The sequence below is a fragment of the Heterocephalus glaber genome, unplaced genomic scaffold, assembly GCF_053883595.1.
Source record: "Heterocephalus glaber isolate CG9 unplaced genomic scaffold, H.glaber_assembly_v1.0 deba00001496, whole genome shotgun sequence".
NCBI classification, from domain to species: Eukaryota; Metazoa; Chordata; class Mammalia; order Rodentia; family Bathyergidae; genus Heterocephalus; species Heterocephalus glaber.
In genome coordinates, this window is record NW_028258319.1 from 90,435 (window position 1) to 115,359 (window position 24,925).

At 39.2% G+C, this 24,925-nt stretch overlaps 2 protein-coding genes across 7 annotated transcripts in view; one reads left to right on the top strand and one right to left on the bottom strand.

Annotated features, from left to right (window-relative positions):
* Positions 1–24,925, bottom strand: part of Alms1 (ALMS1 centrosome and basal body associated protein) — a 155,625-nt gene that overhangs the window by 13,148 nt on the left and 117,552 nt on the right. For 2 of the 6 annotated variants that reach the window (XM_013074060.3, XM_021262462.2), the window contains 7 exons: positions 18,808–18,922; positions 17,467–17,670; positions 16,963–17,204; positions 15,968–16,121; positions 14,741–14,801; positions 11,474–11,573; positions 8,999–9,348 (listed from right to left, as the gene is read on the bottom strand). In XM_013074060.3, the coding sequence (XP_012929514.1) occupies positions 9,304–9,348; positions 11,474–11,573; positions 14,741–14,801; positions 15,968–16,121; positions 16,963–17,204; positions 17,467–17,670; positions 18,808–18,922 (921 nt within the window). In that variant the 3' untranslated portion in view covers positions 8,999–9,303. Of the gene's footprint in view, positions 1–8,998; positions 9,349–11,473; positions 11,574–14,740; positions 14,802–15,967; positions 16,122–16,962; positions 17,205–17,466; positions 17,671–18,807; positions 18,923–24,925 lie in introns of those variants that run through there. The other 4 variants (XM_087184359.1, XM_087184358.1, XR_002396725.2 and 1 more) reach the window with 4 other exon arrangements.
* Positions 749–5,102, top strand: LOC147825755 (uncharacterized). Its single transcript, XM_087184361.1, has 4 exons — positions 749–893; positions 1,309–1,365; positions 2,752–2,831; positions 4,533–5,102. Exons 3-4 carry the CDS (start codon positions 2,774–2,776, stop codon positions 4,946–4,948), a joined length of 474 nt encoding a protein of 157 aa, XP_087040487.1. The 5' UTR covers positions 749–893; positions 1,309–1,365; positions 2,752–2,773; the 3' UTR covers positions 4,949–5,102.

Sequence of the window (24,925 nt, forward strand, 5' to 3'; positions counted from 1 at the left end):
TGTTACTCTGGTCACAGGAATCATTGTATTTGTGACTAACAACATATTCTCCATGATACAAATTGGCAATGTTGTATTGAAATCTGATCTGGCTCAAAAGTCCCAAATTCCTGTTTCTCTTAGTTCTATTGTCATACCCACTTCTAAAGAAACCCCTCCTAAAACTCCCTCTGTTTTCCTGACACTGTAACTCCTTTCCTCTATTAATGACTTTCTTTTTACTAAAGGGGTCTTATAAAGAGATTGAAAGGACAGATTTTAGATGTAAGACACAGTAGAAAATGGGAAATAGAAAGTTAAGACAGATAAATACACTAAGGAGGCAAGTTACTCAGCTTTTCTCAAAGTACTGTAAACATTTCCTGCTCATGGACCATGAACCCAAATAACATTTAAGCAAGATGAATAGAGGTATAGAAAAAATAGAGAGCTAATAGCAAACTATATTAACCATTGTGCAGTTTCTCAAGGGCCAGCTGACGACCACAAGTTTGACATTTAATTAACTAAATCTTGCTTGTATCCCCGCTGATATAGAGATTTTGATTAAGTTACTTTCTGTTCTGCTTAGGTGTGGGTAAATAAGGGGACAATTGTAAGTTTTAAATGTATTCATGATGTTCAATGAAGTGAATCAGCTTAGGAAAAATATACTTTGTTTAGTAAAAAAATAACCTTTATTTCTATAGAAATTGCTAAGGCAACCTAAAATGTAAACATGTTCTGCCCAATGCCTCCTAGCCATTGCTTAAAGATATAAAAATAAATCAGACCCTGAGACTTCTCAGAGGGAACCTGCACATTGCTTGCGAAGGTTCTTTTCTCACTCGCCGGCCTGAGACCTCTCCCCTTCCTACCCTGCATCGACTGCAGCTGGTCTGCGGCAGCAAATGGTCAGAAATCCCCTACATACAAGCCTTTTTCTACCTATGCTCTCGACCCTCCCTCTGTCAAACCTGTTCTCCTTCTCAAGTACTCCTACCCCGAGCTTCACCCTCCACCCTTCCCGATTCCACTCCTTCTGATTCCAACACATTCGATCCAGCTGATCACTCACCACTCACACTTCCCCCACCTTATAACCCTCTAAACCCTTCTGCCTCATCCCATGCTTCTTCTCCCCTTGCCATCCTGTGACCCTCCTCCTCCACCGTCTTGTACCTCTCCTTTGTCTCCTTCCACCTCACCACATGGCCCTTCTCTACCATCTTGTGATCATCCTCCATCATCTTGTGACCCTCCTTTACCTCCTCCTCCCCCATCCCCACCATCTCACACCCATTCTTGCTACCCACCCTTCCAACATAGGACCCACCCACACAGATGCCTCTCTGAGAGGTTGCTGGGACCAAGAGCATTGATAGGGTACATGTGCCATTCTCTTTCTTTGATCTTTCTCAAATTAAAAAATGTTTAGGCTTCTTCTTTTCTAATCTTGATGTCTATATCAAAAAATTTCCCACAATGGGACTCTCAGCTAGGCTAGGCAGATAGAGGCCACAGAGACCATATGACTCTCTGCCTCATAAAAGGTTTATAGTGAGTTGGAGACAAAATATTTAAAAAGTTATAAGTAAAAGATATATTTTTGATATGAAAGGATTTTATGTTTGTCTGGTTAAAAGGACAAGACCAAAAGGCCTAGGTATGTCAAGAAGGTTTGCAAAAGTGATTTGTGAAGGAAATATATATGTTTGCTTGTTGGTTTTAAGTTTGTTATAAAGGTTTACAAGAATAGAGTTTTCATTCCTTCTGATTCTAATTCAAAGAACTCCTCTCGACAAATTAGAGGAATTTTTTTTTTTTTTTTGGTACCAGGAATTGAACTCAGGTCCTTGCACTTGCAAGGCAGGCGCCGGAACCACTGAGCTAAATCCCCAGCCCCTTCTGATTCTAATTCTACAAGAGATCTGTTAATTGACTTATAAAAAGTTTTAGTCTTATTTATAATTATAAACCTAAAATTAGAAAGACATTTTAATTTCATTGGGCTAAATATATTTGAGTGCACTCTAATTTTAGAAATTGTCTTATATCTTTGTTTTTTGTCCAATCATACAGCTGTTTTGTTTATAGATAAAGGTTATTAAGTTCAAGGCATGCTCCCCTTGGTGAACAGAGGATCAGCCGTATGGAAATATTTTCCAGTCTTTGTTCACTAGGGGGACCTCAGCAGTTTTTGTCTGACAACAGACTGACCTGACAGTTTTCATAGCCTTATAAAAGACTTACAGAAATAAATATTACTTAAATATATTATTATACTATGTTTACATCAGTTGTCATCAAAGGGATAAATTCTAAATACGTTATTATGGCATGCTTACACTGGTCATTTTCAAAGGACTAAGTATCCTGTAAAAAACAACAATAACAAGGTTTTATTTTTTTCTGATGTACTAAATGTATTTATACTTACTGACTGCACAGGTTTTCTCATATTTGTTTATGATAATAACCTCTTTTTGATTCAGGTATTTGCCTTTTTCATACACTCCAGCTATTTATGACAACAGATGCATTTATAGGCTGAGATATTTTCTTTAGATGGTATCCTATCAAAAGATTATTTGTTTATTTTTTAAAAGATAATAATTTAGGTAAAAACTTTTGGTGTTTTAAAAAAGTATGTTTAACAATGGCTATTTTATATCAAGATAAACATTTAAATGTGTTACAAAGGTAAAGTCATCATAGTTGTCATGTTAAAATATCATTAAATGTGGCTCTTTTTCTGTTAATATTCTGCAGGAATTCAACTACTAGAACAACCATGACTGACAACAATAACAGTTCTCTATATTTTAAATTCCAAAATGCTTGTTACTCAGGTAAAATTATAATAGTTAAAGTCATTACTCTTATTACAATGCTAATGCTATTGACCTTCTCTTCTGGGTGTTCAACAACTAAAGTTTGGAGACCAAAACTAAAAAGGTAACTGGGCTATGAGGACAGTCAATATTTTGGCCCTGGCCCCTCAAGGTCAACAAAGATCCAGGACATGAGGGAACCTTCTCTACAGGGTCCTACGTCTTTGGTAAGTCACTCAACCTCCTAAACAGGGGGATTGCTGGACACCAGAGGACAATGTACTGTGTGCCAAAGGAGGGTCACCAAGAAAAATCTCCCATGATTTCACTCAAAGCAACATGGTCAAGTAAGGCCATGACCCATCCTGATGGCTGACACTGACAGAGGAGCAGAGAGGCTCTATCCATGGTTCTAAAGTAATGGCCTGGGGGGACTTAACTGAACTTGATAGAAAACAAGAGGTTCATACTGATTGACACATGTCTCACTTTAACTTGGTCTTAAACACCTGGCAGAAAAAAATAACCAAAAGTGGTATAAAACAATGACATAATAATAAAGCTAGACTTCAGAAAAAATTAAGACGTAGCCCACCCATTAAAATCTTTTGGTTCACTCATGACACAGCCATTTCAAAAAACAAAACAAAACAAAACTTTGGGGACTAAATAGAAGGGAAAATCATTAATTAGCTATTAAGTGTGTATAAATTCTTTTCGGAGAAATTAAAATAAGTTCTTTACAGGTGTCCAATCCTAGAAACCACTGGTCTCCAGGTCTCTCCTTTTAGATAAGTGTTTTTCTGATTCTGTGATAACTATTTAACTATCATGTAGTGATAAAAAAACATAAAGTAAGAGTATTGGGGAAAAATCACTTGCTTGTCAGCCCCAGTCAGGATAAGTTCTATACCAAGCAGCTACAAGATTTATTCCTTTTCAAATAATGTACGTACTTGTTCTCTGTTTATGATACCTCTTCTCTCATTGTGCTCATATTTCCTGGATACCTACCCGTGTCTAAAAAGATCAAGCCTTTTATGTTACACTTGATCGCCTTAAGTTGGCCAGTGTCCTTGTTGAGGTTATCAGTTCTCTTTATTTTTAAATATATCAAGGAGGCCTCCAAAAACTGAGAGATACAGGAATAAAACTGTCCTTTACACAACTATTCCATGGCTTTGCTGGAACTATCAACCTAAAATGTGTGTTTTCACAGCTTTGAATTTAAAAGACAAGTCAGGTTCATAGTAACACTACACTCATCGGTATGTTGGCCTCCAAAAGACATTTGCTCAGTTCCATACACCTTTTATACTCCAAAAAAAAAATTATAAAGATTATATAAATTGTGTTTATCACTTTTCCACTCATTCTCTAAGAGCAAGGACATGACACAGAGGCTCTTAGATCATGAGCTATGATCTCTTACTTCCACAACAGTCTCATACTTCTATAACAAATGAGCCCCTAAACATCCAGCTGTCTAAAACCTATGTAAATAATGAAAAAAAATTACACGTCAAATACAAAAAAAAATTAAGACTCAATGGGCCAGATAGATATGCCCCCCAAGGTACTAATCAATGGTGGGGTACATTTGGTTCCTGGAGCTCATGGCTCCCATGGCTATTACTACTCTTGGGACCCCTTAGTATTATCTGTTTAATTCTCTGCTTTGGACAGTGCCTGGTTCACTGTTTTCAAAATTTCTTACAGGAATGAATGAGGGCATTCACCAACCAGACAGTCAGAGTTCATCATGGCAGGGTACCAGCCAGTACAACAAAAGGAAGAGTTCCCCACTTGCCATGGGCCTCATCAGATCCAGGTCTAGCCCCGATCTTTGCCCCTTGTTAGCAGGAAGCAGCTCCAGAAGAGACCTTCGTCCAACTATCATAAAACAAAAGCCTGGAATGATAGGTCTCCCACTACCTCAGCAGCTATTATGTATAGTAGCTGCTCTCTTCCTATGGTGTCTTGCCCCTTCCCTGTGTGATGCCATGCCAAGATGGTTGCTCCCACCAAAGAACAAACCCTTCTTCCCAGCATGCCCCTGTTCCTGCCTAGAAAGTAACCTAATACTTGCTCACCTCCTACCATCTAGTGATGTCACCGGCTCCTCCATTCCCTAGTCACTACCTCACTCAACCCCGCCTCAGCCCCTACAAACCCCACCCCAGTCTTTATAAAAGACTCTCCCTGCCCTGGCCATATTGTTTTTGTCTCTCCTTTGTTCAGAGACAGCCCGGCAGATCTGTTCCCCTAATAAAGGCTTCTTGTGGCCTAGTCTGGTCTTGGTTTTTGGCCTTTTACCTGACATAAAGTAGGCAAAATAATGTTAGGTCTCATTTTATAGACTGGGAAACAGATCCATGAATAACAGAGATGGTAAGTGATTTCCCAAGAATCATGTGCGTAAATAGCAATGCAGGGGTTGGTTCCCTTCCATGGTTCTCAACTGGGAGCAAATCTAATCCTACTTAATAGCATATTGGCCCGCTTCCCTGTGTATCCCACCACGTTGTACATCTTATCAGAGGGAAAGTGAGTATGCTTAAAGAAGTTCAATAAATGTTACTGGTCTTAAACCAAATTTCACAGTGGGTGATGAGTTACACAATGTTAGAGATACTGTTTGTAATCAAAACCTGTTAATCAGATGATGCACAGAACAATAAGATCTGTATTAACTCTGCTAATAAAACATGCCTTTTTTCTCTGCTCTTCCTTTTTCCCAGGCATGTTTTCTTACAAATTGTGTTGATATTTTTCATTTGGGATTTTCTCACACGTAAATTATCATGGTAATAAAAGCCTGTATTGTAGAAGAAACACCAACAAACAAAAAAAACCCCCACAGATGCCATAGGTTTCTCCACACTGGCTAGGTTCACTCCATTGTACTCAGTACCATTCCCCTCCCCCCACCCCGTGCCCCATAAAGAAAATGAGCCCACATCTGTGTGCCTTGTGAGAGTAATCCCCTTAAACTGTGACCAGGTCAGATGTGAAAAATAACTTCATTCAGGCATGGTACTACCTTAGATGAGGATTTTCATCCTGTGAAGCTGCAAAGGGGCAGTCTGTGGAGATGAGCCAAGCACGCCCCCTAGAGGTCACAGAAACGTTAGTTTCCCTTGTAAAGCTGTTTTTTCCTGTGTGTGGGCCCAACCTCGAGTACTGAAAAACTGAGAAAGGGCTATAAATAAGGTTTCAGAGCTGGTAAAAATAAAACTAGATTAAAATCACCCAACTCCAAACAGATAAGATGAAGACCATGTTAACAGTTCAGCTTGGCCTTATTTTCTAACAACTGGCCAGATCATTTAGGTGGAATCCAAAATGCATTTTGAATTACAGTTAAAACACTGCCGGGCAGGGGATTTAGCTCAGTGGTTCCGAGACGCCTGCCTCACAAGCGCAAGCGCAAGGACGTGAGTTTGATCCCCGGTACCAAAAAAAAAAAAAATTGCCTCTTCCACACATGCCCTCACCTTAAACTGTATGTGCTTGTGGTCACTGGAGGTCTTTTCTTCAGGTGGGCAGAAACAAAAGCTACCCTCAAGGAGGAGGTTTTTGCTAAGTCCCTAAGTTGCCCCTGCTGAGCTCCAACTTGGGAGTCTAACTTCCAGGAGGAAAAAGGCAGGGGATTCTCAGGTCTGGGTGAACTAGGTCTACAAAGAAGTTCAAAAGCGAATCTCACCTAACTCTGAACTAGGGGCAACGTTCAGCCTTGGCTTGGGCTTCCAGCACCTGTGTAAGAACCAAAAACTGTCAGGAGCAATGCTACATAATTTGGGGGAAAAATCATTTGATTAGGTCCAGTTCTCTTGCCTACAGGCCAGCTATGGCATTTCCCGATATGATTCCAACTTTGCCTCCCTCCCGTCACAACTGAGACCTCAATGATCCCGTGATGCTGTGATGCTCCAGGACAAGACCACACCTGCGGGAGATACCCTGGGAGGAACCAAATCTTAATCTGCATAGTTCCTCAGGGATCTAGGAATTCCACCACTCCCGTTATGTTACATTTGTTTCTCCCTAGTACTGAATAAAAGGTGCAGCAAGCTCAGGGGGCTTTTATCTTTGCTGCCCAGAGCAGCACTGATAAGGCCCAAAGCTCAGCTTCTTCTCGAAGTCTCATTTTTTTCTACCTTTCCTGTATAAGTTAATTCACCTTGTGCTGCAGGGGCTCGCAGGAGACTAGGACTTACTACAAAGGTTCTAGTACCATCCACTTTCCCTGTTCCCTACAAAAAAAACCCGAAGTCCTGCCTGGCCTGGGCAAAGCATTTTCAGAGCAATGTAATCCTGGTACAAGGGGAGGTGTGTGTGGCAGGAGGGGGAGCAGAGTAGCCTGATGGCCACAGGAATGGCAGGATGAGGGGGTGATTTTGTGGCTTCTACCAGCTGCTCAGCCCAAATGGATGAGTGCAGTAGGAGAACCATCCTGAGCTCTGGGGTCAAAGATTCTGGAAGTGGCACAAGGACTGCCTATGAGGCAGATAGATGCCTGGGTTCTGCAGGCAGTGCTTAGCCCAAAGTCTCACAAACAGTAGACAAGGAGATGTGGGAACTCTTAGCAGCCCTCCAACTCCATTTTGTGCTTTGAGGTTGCTGGTGGCCTGGGGGAATACTGCTTTAAAGTGAAGGGAAGCCCTTAGATTTCCTGTTAAAACAAACCTAGAAGAGATGTTATCAGGTTCCCCAGGAGACCCACAGGATAGTTGCATTTTTGAGGTATGTTTTGGTTGGGAGGAGCTGGCTGCTGGATGCCACCTGGGGCTTCCTAGGCCCTGACCTTAAATGCTCCGGGAAGGTGTCTGGATAACACAGCACTGGGCCTAAAAGGGAGCATGTTCATCAATCCTATTCTGCCTCCATCCTGCCCCAATTTCCTTATAGACCTAGGTTTTGAGACAGCTATACTTTCCATTTCTATGCTGAATAGTAACCTCCTAAGGAACATGTAAATAGTCATAGCATCCTGGAGCTAAAAGGGGTCTTAGAATAGCCCTCTCATTTTACAGGTCACCCAAAGTAGTTAATGAACTTGCTCAGTTCTGCCTCTTCTTGGATTCTTTTGGGGTTCAGTGGGATCCTAGGTGACATGATCTGAAAGCTCTGCATAGTGCTTAGGGGCAGCACCTGTTCTTTGATATGGCCTCCAGGAAGCTTCTGAGGCCACTGGCCCTGACTGCCCCTATGGTTCATTGAACTTACAATGAGCTTGCACAGCACCTTCCCTCTCAATTTAGGAGCCATAATTCCAGGGGGTGGGGCACTGGGTTAAATGCTTTGTGTGCATTACCTCATTTGTCATTTCATCTTTTTCACAAGTCATTCTCTGGGTTATAAGTTTTGGTTTCATGTGTTATGATGAGTGGTCTGAGTCTTCAATACAAGAAACAAGAGGGTGAGTGGAGGAAAATCTACCAAAGAAGGCTGGTAGCCTTTTTACCCAGCCTCCAAAGCCTCATGGGGCAGTGGAGAGGCTGAGAGGAGACTCTGTGCCTGTGTGTGCCAAGAGGCTCAGTGTACCCAGTGTACCTAACCAGACACTTCCCACAGAGCCTGTGACACAGCTCTTACATGTGAGCCACAGTGTTATGGCAGTGTCTAGCTGTCCCCCCAAAGCCTCATGCAGTCCTAGGTGCTGCTTTTCAGAGGTAGCTGGACCTAGAGTGTATGATTTGGGATTAAGTGTGTGATGCTGGAGTCAAGGGTGTGTGATTACTAAATCAGTCTACTGATTGGTCTGGCATAGTTCTGGGTGTGGATTATGGGAAGGTCTATTCTTGCATGTGAGTGCTACCCGCTCTAAGGGTGTGCGGCCTGGATAAAATACAAAAGATAGAAAAAGGGCTGCTGTTGTTGCTGTTGCTTCTTTGCTACTTCATTGCCTTCTGCCTGCCACTAATTGTTTCTTCTCTGTCATGTTCCTCTGCCATGTTAGTGGGTCTTGGAGCCAGCCAATTTTGAACTGAAACCTCTACAAACTGGGAGCTGCAATAAATCTTTCCCACTTTCACTTTGGGTGGCGGGTAAGTTACAAAGACAAGGGTCGCATTTCTTTCTACACCATTTCCCTCCACTGATGTGTTCAGAAACGTCAGGCAGACACTGCCAAGCTCCCTGTTCCAGGTGGGAAGGAAATGACCCTCTTGCTTTACAATGAGTCGATCAAAAGTTATTTATTTTCTAAAAGCATAAAAACACATACAAAAAGGGACTCACTCTTAACTAGAATTAAGAGACACTGTCATCATAACCCTGTGGGCAAGGCCTCTATGGAGAAATGATTGCTCCTGTACTATCAGAGATTCTAACCAACACTTTGCTCCCCACCCTAGAAGATACTATTTCTAAGATACACATGGACAAAGAGTAAGCTTTATTAAACCAGACACATAAAAATAAGGACTGTGTTCTTCCAGGTTCGAAAAATATAATTCCAAGGCTCTGAGGAAAATAATCGTATACGTCAGTCCCAGGGCACTTTTCTCCCCAGGAGTTGATTGGTCACTTTCTGTGGATGAAAAGAAAAGTCAAAAAAGAAGTCAGGTACTTTCACCATCAAAGACAGACTCACCCAAGCTGTACTGCTGGAGACAGCCAAATCTTGTTCATGTTACTTAGCTACAGAAACTGGCAATTAGACAAAAAAATATTTCCTAAAGAGTTTAGGAAAGATGATCTGTAAGCAACATATATTATTTCCACACAGATACTGATGGTCTATAATCCTGATAGACTAACCAGTCCATAGCCCATGCACTGCATAGCGACACACTAGAGAGCTGGACAGTGCCAGGGACCTCCCCCGAAAAAAACAGCCTGAACTCTGGGGGGCAATACAGAGACAGTTCCCCAACCCCATCTGATATGATCTGGTCTTTGGGATTCTTACTTTCAGAGTCCTCTGATGTACAGTGAGAGGTTGAAAGGGAAACAACTCGCCTTCATGCCCAGTGGTCAGTCTGGTTGCTCAGGGAATTAACTGGTAGCAAGATCCCTATCCTGCAAGCTTTTTGGACTTGTAGCACCACTGATCCACTGGGGCTAAAACCTCTGACCTACAGTGCTGACACCTCTTAGGCCACACTTAACACATTTTCCAGTTTACTTTAGCAGTTCTAGAGGAACAGTGGTACTTTGGTTAACAAACTTAATTCTTTTTTTTAATAAACTTCAAGTTTATTATCATTAACACTTCAAGTGTTAATGATAAAAAAATTTCAGCACAGCTGTTCCGTTTAAAAAGTGAAAGTACATACTATATTTCTAGCTCAATAACACAGATGAACCTGATGTCTTCGAATGACATAACAATTGAGCATTGTACAGTACATCTTATGAAGACCCATAAATTAAAACTACTGTTTTAAAGTCAGTGATTATGAAACAAATATGCATTCAGTTTCAGCTTCTTTTTTCTTCCTCTACCATCAGGTGCTCCATCCATTTTAGGCTTCTGTGTTGAATGCTTTGGTCCTTGTTTCTTTTTCTCTGCCTTCTCCTTCTCTTCTAGTTCCATGGTTTCTCTTTCAATCAATGTAATTAAGGTATTACATTGTCTCTGGAGCTCCACTGCAGTTCTGGACTTAAGAAACCAATCAAATCTGAACTAAGGAGAGTTGCGGATGCACTGCTGCAATTCATCAGACATTTTCCTCGTCAAATCCAAGTTTGTGAAGCATACAAATCAGAAAATGATCCTCCTCCTCTGTGTAGTTTTTCCTTTGTTAGTACCATACGATAATTCAGACCTGATGAAAAGGTGCTTTGTACCACCCAATCTTTGTATCAGGTGCTTTTTTGATGCTTATTCTTCTTTGAATTCTTGCCTCTCCCCTTTCAATCGTGATCTTCTCTATGTCCTGGAGCTCACTGCATCTTTCCCAGAACACAGCTGAATATTCAATGACCTCTTCTGGAGTTTTTCCTTCCACTTCTCTTGCTATATTTTCAATATCATCACGACCCCACTTCTCATTAGCTTTAATAAATTGTAGAGTCTCTCTTATTCCAGTTGGTACATCCCTGTGTCAGAAGCTTCTCTTTTTCCTCTAATTCCTCATCATTAAGGGGCTCCACTTCATCAATTTTAAGCTGGTCTTCTTTCTGCACCTGTGCTGCATTACGAAGATCAGGACTTCGAGGTACCTTGTACCCAATAGTTTTTCTGTATACAGAATTTCTTTTTCCAGTAATTCAAATAAACTTGGGGGAAAGAACTGAAAATCCTGAACAATGGGTTGCTTTGGAGGTCAAGGAGCCTTGGGTGCACAAACTTAATTCTTTCCATAATTCTGGCTGTAGAATTCATTCCACTGTTTTCTGATTTATCCATGAGGAGCATAAAATCCTTTGGGACTCTGACTATTCTTATGTTTTGAGCATTTCTATCTTTACACCTAAGTTGCTTCCTATGTGTGGAATATGGCTTCATTCCAAATGCACGGCAAGTGACTTATACAATTAAGGCTGAGAAGCTCAGCCTGATTTGAAACTTGGTAACAGATGCCTTGTGTTTGAAATTTCAGCACTAGAGAACAGTGCATTTTGAGTTTCAGTTCACTCTACTTCTCAAACTTGGGTCATTCTAAGTGAATGATCCATTCTGCTCTAGACACAGTACTACCTCCACTGACCTTTTTATACAGCTGAGCTCGCAGCCGGTAAGATTTATATTCTGATCTTCTCTTCTCCTCTTCTCTCTTTTTCTGTACTTCTGGAAGCTGTTCGTAAATCCTTAGAAATGGCACCAGTTGAAAGAAAGAAAGCAATGAAGTCATGAGGCACAGAGGTGATCGCAGATGATCTCTTCTCACCACACCTCCCCCTAAGCTCTACTGCTCTACCCAGACAGGCCTAGTCCATATAATGTGCCCGGCTTCCTGTTAGACACCTGGACATAAAGAACCCTGGCCTGTAGTGCTCACAATCTGGAAGAGACAGATAAATAAAAATATAATGGGAGAAGACGGGGACAAAGGGGATAAGGATAAAGTTGTTTTCCCCTCTATATGCAAAAATGTACTGTTTCAACATAAGATAATGAATAGGTATTACTACTGTATTTTTAAACACAAGGAAAATACTGGGAAAGAAATAGTTATAGTTATATCTACAAAATGCTACAGAGTTACAGGAGAGAAAAAGAAACTTATTCTGAAGGAAGGAGGTCAGGAAAGAATTCAGAGAGGAGATTAGGCTTCAGCTGGATCTTGAAGAACAGAAAGAGAAGAGAAGATGGGACAAAAGGTGTCCATGTCAGGAAAAAGTAAGTATTGGTAAGAATAAAGCCAGGACTGCATGAGGCATAGTGCAGGGGAACATGTGGGAAGCAGGTGGGATGAGAATGAATTGGACTGTAGAGGGTCTTATAGTCATGTGAAAAATGAGGTTCTGTTCTATCTGGCTTTGGGTGCCACTGATTTGAAGTTGGAAGGAACGCAACCAAATATGCATGTGACAAATATGCTCTAATTGGAAATAATTAAATTTCCAACAAAGGAATAGTTAAGTGAATTATAGAATATATAGTGAATAATAAAAATAAAATGAATAATAAAAATAATAGAAGTTTAAAACTTTGAGTCTCCGTCCAGTAGATGGGCACTTAGCCCCCTCCTACAAGTATATTTGTGATTGAAAGCACCAGTATCTTACAGAAGATGCCCTGCCTGTCTTCCTGTAAGCAAGCCTCAGTGTCTTATAGCAAGGACTCCTCTTGCTGAAGTGAGGGTGCAATTAGCTGCCACAAAAGGAATGCTGTATAATTTCTCTCTCCTAATTAAATTTTGTGACAGAGTTAAAATAAAGCAATGGTTTGCAAATTGTATAGGCTTAGGATTCCTTTACACTTCTAAAAACTGAGGATCCCCAATGTGGATTTTATCTATTGATACCATATTACAAGTTAAATAAAATTTACTTAGTTCTTAGGGGCTGGGCATGTGGCTCAGTGGTAGAGGGCTTCCCTCTTAAGTGCAAAGCCCAGCACCACAAAACCAAACCAAATCAAGACAAGAGAAAACTTATTTCTTAATTCACTTAAAAATAATGATAAGCTGAAAAAATAACCATAAGCTTATGAACATGTTAACAGGAGTGGTCTTATTATTTTTAAGAAAAACAAAAAAAGTTAGCACTGTTTTATATTTTTTGAAAATCTAATGTTTGGTTTAATAGAAGCCAGCTGGACTCATAACTGCTGCTGTATTGTTTGTTGTTATATGTGCTGCCAAAGTGAGCACTGTTTGTTGTTATAAATCACTCTGGCTGAAACATTTTTTAAAAATCTCACCTCACACATCTAATTGGAAAAGAGAAAAATAACATTCTTTCCAGATAACTACTGATCTTCTTTAATACTACATGAAAACTCAACAAGTGGTAGTTTCTTAAAAATCAGCTAGGGCCAGCCAGGGATTTAGCTCAGTGATTTCGCCGCCTGCTGTGCAAGCGAAAGGACCCAAGTTCGATCCCCGGTACCAAAAAAAAAAAAAAAAAATCAGCTGCAAGTACAATCTGAAATCAGATTAGTGACCTTTTTATACTTTGTCACATAAACATTCATCAGTCTGTCTTGCATTTTAAATAGGCTATGTATCCATGCCCGATTTTGTAACATCATCTGGAAAATCCTGGTCCAGTGAGTTATGCAAATCTTCCAAATGGTGACAAATTTACTTACATTACATGAAAAACATCACATTTGGTTTTTTTTTTTTTTTTATACCAGGAACTGAACTCAGGACCTTGTGCTTTCGAGGCAGGTGCCGGAGCACTAAATTCCCAGCCTAATATCACATTTGTTAAGGTCACTGTTGATCTTGTCACAGAAGTCTAATTACTAGAAAGTTGTCAAACTAATGATAGTGAAAATAAGTTCTTTAGAATTCCTTTCTTTGCTGAAAGGTCAAATTTTCTCTTTGGGAACAATTACTGTCAGGTATTTTCCCTGAAGTGACAGGCTTAATTCTTCATTTTTAAGAAAATGTCTGGCATATATCTAGAATAATCAGTTTATCTGTCAGTTACTCTTACCAAGTAGAAGTCAGGCTCCATGAAAAAGGCAGTAGAAAACAAGATTTCAAGAGGGAAGCCTCAATTACACAAGATAAATTGTTTTAAGAACCATTACTTCAGAAGCACTCTGCCAGTTGTAAAACTATTTTTATTAAAGCAAGCCTGCAATGAACTCCAAAATGTAACCCGTAAGTTTGTCATGGCATTCTCATGATCAATATATGCTATCTCAAATTAATTAAGTAGCTAAAAATTGCAATGGCACGAGAGTCAAAAAATATAAACAGGTGAAAAATTAATCTCTCCTACTTCAGTACACCAGCCACTCAGTTCTTTTTCCCAAAGGAAAACACTATTATAAGGTTTTCTCTTCTAGAGATATTCTCTGCATATGAAAGTATACATATCTATATAAGCATAAATACTTCTTTCAAAGACCATAAATGGCAGTACTATAAGCATGCTCCTGAAACTCAATTTTTAAAACTTAATAGTTTTTAAATTAATTAGTTTTTAGTTAGAGAATACTCCGTTATTCCTCACTCTACTGGATAAGCTCCTACATATAAGATCATTAAGATAGCCTCAAATAAATATTTAATGTTATTTCAAAGTATTCTTTATATCTAGGTTTCTAATAAAGACAAGCCTAATGCATGCAAATTAGTGGGGATCTTTTAATCATTTGTATATTAATCATTCATACCATATCTGTTGTTTTTCTTTTCTTTTTTCATGCCGTATGTGAGAAGCCACTTTCACAACTAACTTTCTCATATTTCAATGTCAGTATAATGCCTTTACTCTGGGGGACAAGCCAGAGTTTCTGACCTTCTCGTAGTCTGGTTTATACTTTTGTAATTATCTTGTTCTTTTGGACTTACCGTTTAGACCTCTGAATCATTTCCTTCTTTCCAATAGGCTTCTTCTGGGCAGCAAGGAAGACTAAGCAAGAGAAGAAGTGGTTGTCAGTGGACAGTGACTTAATAAGGAAAGGTGTGGCACTCTAGAACTATAAGGAGCAGCTGGAATTTCATGCCCCTAACCTGAGCTGGCAGTACAGGTCAGTAAGCAATGACCAATGATCAAGACCAAAGCCAAAGCAAAGATTAAACTAGACCAATGGTGCAGAACCTATGGCACGCATGCCGCAATGGGCTGTTTGTATCACTGAAAGCTCGAAAAAGTTCACCATCACTGGATTAGAGAGACCATGACAGCCACCTATGGCCCCTGAAGACTTAGCACTCCCTAGCACAGACCAACAGTTATGCTGAAGAATTAGTTTATAGGTAAGGTTGTGATGAGAGCACCAGGTAGTACTTTATAGTTTTCACAGCTTTCACAAATTTCTTTTTTGGTACCAGGGATCGAACTCGGGCTAAATCCCCAGCCCTTTCACAAATTATTTTATTGAGATCTTAGGCTCAGTGTAATTGTTAAGTACACAAACTCTGAAGCTAGCCCACATGGGTTTAAATCTTAGCTCTTTTACTTGTGAAATTGTAATCTAAGGCAAAGCACTTAAACTCTCTCCACTTCAATTTTCTCACTGTGAAACAGGGGTATCAATAATATCTACTTTAGAGAGGTATTGTGAGAACAGTATATAGACAAGAAGAGCTATGCGTTTATTACTGTTGTTGTTACTAATACCACCCTTTGAGGTAGGACAGCCAGAACTGGCCCTATCCTTACAGGAAAAAAAAAATTATACTTTTGTAACCAACTTCCTCACAGACACTGAGCAAGAGGTGGTTTTAAAAAAATGCCATTCTCACTGCATATCTCCTTTTTATTTATTTATTTTTTTTGGTACCGGGGATTGAACTCGGGACCTTGCGCTTGGTGTGGCAGGCGCTGGAACCACTGAGCTAAATCCCTGGCCCCTTCCATATCTCCTTTTTAAGATGCAGACACCAGCTCAGAGTCCTGAGTTATTTGTATCATGAAAGCACTGAAAAGTAGGCCCATTTCTGTTAAGCCTAAGGAGATTTGAGCTTCAGTAAGCACAAAGTTACATTCAGTTTTCGTAACTAGCTTTTAGCAGTACTCATCAACAGAGCAGCTATCATGCCTTCTCTAGACACTAAAATTACAAGAGGGTATACCTCTCCTGGGCAGGCGACGCATGGTGTTGAACAGTGCATCCCGTTCACTCTGTAACATGTTCTCCAGCTTCCTCTCCTGGACTATTAACTTCAGGCGCTTTATCCGCTCCCCAGAGCGGGAGATAAAGTCGGGTCTGTGAAGCTGAAGTGATTCCTAAGGAGAAAAAGCCCAGCCTAATATTAATGATGCAAGTTGCTATCCAAGTGCCCAGAAAAATAGGATCTACCTAGCAGGTTTGGAAAGCTGGTTTCTAATGCTCAGAAAATATTTATAGTTAAGGAATACTGTGATACCTCTCTGCAGGGGAAGACTCTAGCTGGGAAATCAAAGGGATCAAAGGAATGCCTTTGAATAAGCCAAGAAATAAGTTAATGAGAGTTAAAACTCTCCCAAAAGTTGATAGGACAGAGCTCAGCCATTGTACCATTTTAAATTTCTCTTCAAACAAATATCTCACTAAATAACATGTCCTTTAACCTCCAAGGCTGGAGATGAGGGCTGGAGATGGTTGGTGAGGGGTGGGGAGGTACTCAATGGTACAGTGCTTGCCTAGCAAGTGCAAGGCCTTGGGTTCAATCCCCAGCACTGAAAAAAAAGCAAGAGAAGAGATTCAGAGCCTTTTGAATCCTGTGATAAGAAGGGACAGGCATTACCTAAATGGAGGAGATAAAATGTTCATACAAACACCAGGCCTCTAGAAATGCCACACTGGATATCTATGAACTTGCCAAGAAGTGCCCCAATACCCTCCCTTCTGTTGCCTTGTCCCCAGATCCTCAGGGTGGTACACTATTTAGAAAGTTAAGAATAAGGCAGCTCTTGATTAATGATGAGAAACCAAGTCCTTCTGAAGGGAAACAGATGAACTGCAGAGCCGCTGAAAAAGAGGGTCACATGAGTAAACCTCGGCCTGCCAAGTCACAGATGGGACTTGTTCATGTCGTGCACTTTCCCACCTAAATACATGGCTAAAGTTAACTTGATGCCACTATACCTGTAGGGTTGCTTTCACAAATGGCCTCAGTGGGTCTCGGCCATCATCTCCACCTCGGCCAGCCACTGATCCCTGACCATCCATGTGCTGTCCCTGACAGTTCTGTTCACGAAGTGGCTCCCGCCAGGGTTTCGTTTTGGTAACTGGTTCAAACCAGGAGACACCAGGACCATAAATCTTGGGCACGTTTTCCTTCTTAGATCTAGATTTCACATTTTCCACAGGGACAAACCATGAAACTCCTACAAGGAATATTTTTAAGGACAAAAAAAGATGTATCATTTTTATAACCCCATCCAGGTCTCATCAAAGACATGTATAATATAGACTCACAGGAGGCTTAGCTGTGAGGGGTCCCAGGGTGCCCTTGAGTCTGTCTTAACTGCAGGTGTGACACTGTAAGTGTAGTTCTAGATGCTTAGTCATTTAGAAATAAAGAATTTTAGCATTGCAAGAGACTTAATTCACTATTTTCTGCTATAAAACCTGGAATTAGAAACTGACCTTCATAGGAATTTGGCTTGTTCTTCCTTAACTTTTTGTCCTCAAAATAATCGGTAAAGAGCTGTTTCTCTTCAATTTTTTCTTCTGATGAAGAAGTCACATCACTGTCCTCTTCTAATCTAGCCTCACTGGAACTAGGAGTTGGGAAAGTCACTCCAACATCACGAGTGTGTTTTTTGGCACCCGTCACAATCTCCAAATTACCTGAGGGGAAAGGTTACAGATGTCTCTGGGAGTATCACAAGTTCATTCAAGCAAGCAGGTAAAATCTTTTTAATGCTTCAAAGACATGCTGCCCTTTTTTGCAGGGAGCAAGATGGGAAGTGGGAGAAGAGTAAAATGAAGAAAGAGAAGGAGGGTGGAGAGTTGCAGAGGAAAGTAGAGGGAGAAAGAAAGAAGGATTTTATTTCTAAGTTTAACTTACAAAGAAGAACAAATAAGGATTCAGTAGGTAGATTTCAGTTCTGATTCCAAGAAAGACAGTAAACATTTCTAATAGCCACCTGGGTAAGGAAGAGGTTGATAAGTCTTAAAGATAAGACTCCAGGGAGAGACAAACAAGTAAGGGAGTTTACTTATTTTTGTTTTATAATCAAAAGGCATAAAAAGGCATAAACTGAAATCCTCCTTTCTGTTCCTGTTCTCCACTCTCTGCGCAGTACCCCATCATTCTGGAGAACTATTTTTGTACTCTCAAGCAATTCTCCTCCCTCCTTTATTTTACTTAAAAAATATATGTAGTAGTATACTATACACTGTTCTATATCTTGATTTTTGTTTCAAATTATGTATCTTGGAAATCTTTTCAATATTAGCACAGAAAAAGCTTCTTCAGTCTATGTACCATTTCTTTTTTGGTACCGGAGGTCAAACTCGGGACCTTGCGCTTGCGAGGCAAGCAGTGGAACCACTGAGCTAAATCCCCGGCCCTGTACTATTTCTTTATGTGGAAGTAAAATTTCTTTAACCATTTAGTTGCTGGTGGATATCTAAGGTGATTTTAATTTTTTGGTGTAACAACCAACACTTCAATGGTTAATTTGGTATACTTGCCATTTGCACATATCCAAGTATATCTATAGGCTAAATTCTAAAAGTAAAAATGCTAGGTCAAGGTAGTTTTGATAGAAACAGCCAAATTCCCTTTCACAAGGGTTGTACCAACTTATACTCCTACTAGAATGTTTGAGAGTACTTATTTCTGTACACTCTTAGCCATAGTCTTACTCTTTTTTTTCCCCCATAGTCTTACTCTTAATCTTCACTTTTTTTTTTTATTATGAGTGAGGTTAAGATCTCCATTTTTATTTCACTGGAAAAGTTTAACTTCAAGTGACTCACCTGCCTGTATGCCCTTGTTTAACATGTACCCATTATTCTCACTGCAAAGAGTAGAGCTCAAACTCAAGAAGCTACTGGCAGATGAAACAGAGTCAGAAGAAATATTGTGTGCCACCTGGAAAAACAAGAGATTGTTTTTGTTACCTATAATCAATGGCAAAGTTACACACACTATAACCACAAGTCCTCAAGAATCCTTTCTAATCAAATTAAGATTATTGAGATGCAGTCACAAAAATTTTGTACACAATGTTAATGTGCTGTCATGTTTCTGTGAAAGGGAAGAGAATGCTGCTGTAGTTGGACAGGGCCTAAGCTGCCAAGACTTATGCAAGACAAAAAGAGGATAGGTATTTTCTCAGAACTTAACCAAACTCTGAAGATGTTAGCCAACCTGATACATTACAGAATGAAATTCTCAACTGACACCTGCATATAATTTTGATGGGATATAAGAGGTCTGCAGACAGCTAAAGAAAGTGATGAGCTACAAAAAGTGCTCTCTAATTAGAGCAGACTCAGGCCTTTATGCAAACACCAAGGAGCTGCAAGGTCCCAAGTGTGTGTGTGGGGGGGGGGCAAAGGCCTTTTTAGTTATGTGCAGGGCAAGCACAGTAAAGGATAAGTTAAGGGACTGAAGCTGATGGTGGAATGTTGGTGGATCATGAAAAGATCATTAAAATACAATTGAACAAATATAGCATAAAACTGTATTTCTTAAGCTTGATCACTATAAAAATGCCCTGGGAGAAGGGTAACCCAGAACAATAAATTGTAATCTCGAGGGCAGGAGTCTGGGTATCTATATTTTGAGTAAGTCTAAGTGATTTTTTTTTTTTTTTACTTAAGCAAGTTTGGTAGAGGTGAACTGAAGCCCAAGTAACAAGAGAAAACAGAGCCTCTGCTCCCCTGAACAAATATTCCAAGCACCCCGTGGTAAACTTGCCACAGAATCTTGTTAGATATTTAAAGACAGGAAATATTCTTATTTTTAGAAAGATTAGCATTGCAAACTGCTGGATATGGCACTGATGAGTTGTAAAATTTAGAACTGGCCACCAATCTGACAATTTGTAAGCATTTCAAAGTCAAAGAAAAGATTACCAAATTTCAGCAAGAACTCTGGAAGGCAGGCAGAACCCTACCAGGTTAGCCTAGTTTTCTTGATAGATATGGTCACTTGCCTGGCAAACCAAAAGAATGTGTAGTCTACATAGGAAGATTTGAACAAAATGAGGAAACATCTCATGGCATGTTTGAGAGAAAGATGGACTTACATGAGTTAAGTAATAATATAAATTGGTAGAATGATAACTGGCTAAATCAACCTTGTCCAAATATTACTGTCAACATGAAGGCCTTTACTAAGTGGTAGATCTTGCACTTGGCAACAAATGCTAAGCAACTACTGTGTTCCAGTCACTGAGGTTGGCCCTAGCTATTTCTTCTTAATATTTTACAGATCAGTATTTGAAGAAGTGCGAAGTGGGAGAATTTCCATATAATGGGCATAGGGGTGTGCCTGAATGGCTGTCAGGATCCCAAATAATAATAGAAATAAGGAGTAAACAAAAAGATGTTTGGGCTGGGGATTTAGCTCAGCGGTTCCACCACCTGCCCCCCAAGCTCAAGGACCAGAGTTCAATCCCCTACCCAGTACCAAAACAAAAACAAAAACGATGTTTAGTTGGGACAACAGTAAAGGGCTGCACATTATGGGGCAGAGATAGCAACTTTGATGCAAAAGAAAAAGCTCTAGGTTTGGAGTTCAAGGAATTGAGCTAGTTTCAGATCTTCCCTTTACCAGTTGTCTCTTAAGCCAAAACTTGTGACAGTTTCCCCAACTAGAAAAGGGAACAAAGTCTTCATTTCTAAAATTATGTGTTAGAAAAAATTATTTAGATGGTAAACTATAAAAAACTATAAGACTACTATGTTTAAAAAATCAAGTACAGAAAGAACAAAGATATGATTGGTGGGTAGCACACTATACTCGTACCTTCTCTGCAGCTGTAAAAGAGAAATAGAATATTAAGTACTAAAATGGGCTGATTTTAAAGACAAATACTTGAGAATAGTAAAGTGTGCTGCCATGTTTATGAAAAAAGGTAGACAACTTATGTAGATGTTTTCTTTTCTTTTAAATGTGAATATCTGAAAGAAAACCCAGATTGGAAGGGAAGAAATAAAATTCTATTTGCCAATGACATGGTCTTGTATATAGAAAATACTAAAGAATCCACAATAAAGTACTAGAATAATTTGGTCAGGTTGTAGAATATAAGATCAGTATGATTTTTAAAAAAGACACCGATGTTTCTTTCTTTTAGCAATGAACAATCTAAAAATAAAAGAAACAGTTCCATTCCCAGTAGCAAAAAGAATAAAACACTTAAGAATAAAGTTAAGAATAGACATGTTGGTTTTGCTGCCTGCTGTGCAAGCGCAAGGACCCGAGTTCGATCCCTGGTACCACACACACACAAAAAAATAGATACGTTAAGTTTGCACACTGAGAACTACAAACATTGCTGGGAAAAAGGAAGATCTAAATAAATGGTAAGACATTGCACATACATGGATTGTAAGAGTCAAAACTGGTGGGCAATGTCTCCTAAATGAACCTACTGATTGGGCACAATCTCTATCAAAATCCTAGCAAGGTTTTTTTGAAAAAAAATCACAAGGTGATCTCAAAGTTACATGGAAATGCAAAGGATCGCAAAAGAAGAATAGAGATGAGGGGCTTAATGTTTCCTGGTTTCAAAACTTACTATAAAGCAACAGAAATCACATTGTGATAATGGTGTAAAAACAGACAGATATATCAGTCAATAGAACAGAACTGAGAGTATGAAAATAAACTTACATTTATGGTGAAATGATTTTCAATAAAGGACCAAAGGTAACTCAATGAAGGAAAGGATAGAGTTCTGAACAAAAGATGATGGGACAATTGGTTCTCTACCCACAAGAAGATTAGACATCACACTATACACATAAATTAACTCGAGTCCCAGGCTAATAAGAACTAAAACTAAAAAACTTTTAAAATATAGGAGAAAATCTATGACTTTGGTTAGGAAAAAAAAAATCACAGATATAGTGCCAAAAGCATTAAACAAAATAGATCCATACAATGAATTACTATTCTACAATAAATAATAAACTGATGCATACTACAAGATGGATGAACTTTAAAAATATTAAAGAAAATGAGCTAGATGTAAAAGATAATGTATTGTACTATTATTTTTATATGAAAAGTCCAGAAGAAGTAGATTTGTGGTTACCTGGGCCTGGGAATGAGGAATGGCTGAAAATGGGTACAAGGATTTTTCTGGGGTGACAGATATGTTCTAAAACTGAATAGTGGTGATGACTGCACAGCTCTAACATGTAAGAACTGGTAACACTGCCTCCAGAAAGGAGAGCTAATGCCTGGGGAATAGGAGTACGGAGGACACTGTTTATTAAAAAATTTTGTATCCTGTGACTATATTACAAGTTCGAGAAATGAGAACAAACAAAACAAAAATTTGCAGAGAAAAGTATGGTAATAAGAGTTTTAGTAAGTTCCACAGAGAGTTCAATAAGGACTACAATTTGTTAGGCCAGGGAAATGATCTCACTTCAAGGTGATACATTGGCTCAGTCAACACCTTCTCATCACCTAAAGTATATAATATGCTTAGTTCCAAGGGATATGTTTAAAAATAGGATGTAGGGCTGGGAATTTAGCTCAACGGTGCCACGTCTGCCTTGTAAGGGCAAGGTAGTGAGTTTGATCCCCAGTACCAAATAAATAAATAAATAAAAATAAAAATAGGATGTCAATGGACTTAGACCAAAGACAGCTACCAAATTTGAAAAGGGAAGTAGAAACCACTACCTGTGAGAAATAGTGCAAAGGGAAGACCTAAAATAAAATACCTCAGGGAAGGAGAAAGGGGCTTGAGAGAGAAAAGACTAGATATATTTTTTATGCCTTCAGAGGACCTCTGGGAACAGAGCCAGGGATTCTGATGTAAGTAGATTCTGGATCTTTATGTGTGAACACCTCTGATAACCGGAGCCTACACCAAATGGAATAGGTTGCCCTAACAGAGGAGGAGCAGTAGAGCTATTGAAGCAGAAGCAGGTGAGCTCTCAAGCATAGATAAAGAAGATGTATTGATGTTATTTATGGGAGTAGGCAGGACAACACACCTCTTGTGGTCCCTCTTCCAAACCTGAGATTCTGTGAATAGGCACATCCAAAGTATATGACCAGCCATGATAAGTACCATAGGGGATGAAAAAAACACATCATCTACAGCATATTAGATGAGAAGTTTTGGAGTGCTCTATTTTTAGTTCAAATCTCTCTGGTTAATTCCTATCTAAAGAAAGATAAACACTTTAAAAAGTCTAAAAAAATTTTCTCTCAACAAAATATATTGTCTTCTAGGTTGATGAAACTCAAAAGAACAGACCAAAACAAGTGTTTAATAGGATGCAGACAAAATTGGAACCCACATAACTTTGCTGGTAAAATGGTGCAGGCACTTTGATAAACGTCTGGTAGATCTTCAAATGGTTAAACACAGACTCACCATATGATGGAGTAGTTCCACCTGTAGGTATATATACCAAGGGAAGTGAAAACATATGGCCACACAAAAAACTTGTACATGAATGTTTACCACAACTTTATCATTGATAGTCAATAAGCAGAAACAACTCAAATGTCCACAAACTCAAGGATAAATGAAATGTGGTATATTTATATAATGGAATATTATTTGGCCATAAAAGTAATGAAAACATGCTAAGTGAAAGAAGCCAGTCACAAAAGACTATATATTGTATGATTCCATTTATATGAAATATCCAGAATAGGCAAGTCTATACAGATGATAAGTAATTAGTGGTTGTTTGTGAGCTGTGGTAAGGGTGAGAATTTGGGGAAATGAAGACTGACTGTTAATATGTACAGGGTATTTTTGGAAGGTATTGAAAATGTTCTAAAATTAGGTTAGGGAGAGTTACACAAGTCTGAGAATGAACTAAAAACCACTAAACGTTACACTATTTTTAAAAAGAGGATTCACTAATTTTTATACCACATAAACTAAGTAAAGTTGTGAAAATATGTTTACTCCTGTACGCAAACTGAAATGTGGATTATGAAGTTTTGTTTGGAGAAAAACCTTATCATAATCTGTAGTTTGGCATCTCCTATGTTACTGAAACAAGGACCAACAGTGTTGCTTTCCTATAATGAAGAACTGCCAACCCCAACAAAAATGGGCAATGGATGCCATACATGTGACACAGCATTGCACTCCAGCCCTAGAGCCAAGTACAAACTGTCAGAATCATGCAAATGTGCCATGTAATGTTGACTTCCAGCCACAGTCACAATAATCCACACATAGCCCTGCACTTGTGTATGACAATTTGTGCTAGGGACCATGAGACAGAACTATTTTTTATTTTCCTTAATTTAAAGATGCTACTGGTAAATCACAACCATCTACTTTCCTCAGTCATGAAGTCTCTGGGCCTGAGTGTGGATTAGCCCAGTTAGTTCTTTGCAATGAGGCTTCCACATAAAGATTTAGGTTACCAAAAAAATTAACTGACATTAGTAGCTACTATTTTTAAACTTTCTGTTGCATCTGGTCCAAGAATATATATACTGTCTGGCTGCTCTGGGTTTAATGACTTAGTATTAGAGCAAATTCATCTACTAATGCTTTATTTACACATGGAAAGAAAATGTCACCATTTCAGAAATATCGGGACTTTTGTAGTATCTTATTACTTTACAAAATACTAGGCAAGACTTACTCTCATATTTATTAAAGACATCAGATTCAGGAAAAAGTTTTTAATTAAAACATTACTTTGTATATGGAGACTGAATTTGAGAAAATGTATCTATTCTTCATGTAAGAATATTGTTACTGTTGGCCTTCAGTCAGCCAGGTGCCTGCTGGGAGATGCTTTTCTTTCTGAAGAATGTGTTTATGGTAACTAATTTATAACCACTCAAGTTTAGGAAGGGAAACACGTGTTGATAAGTCAGAGTCAAAATTGGAAATAATAGTCTATTGCTCTAAAAGATTTGTGA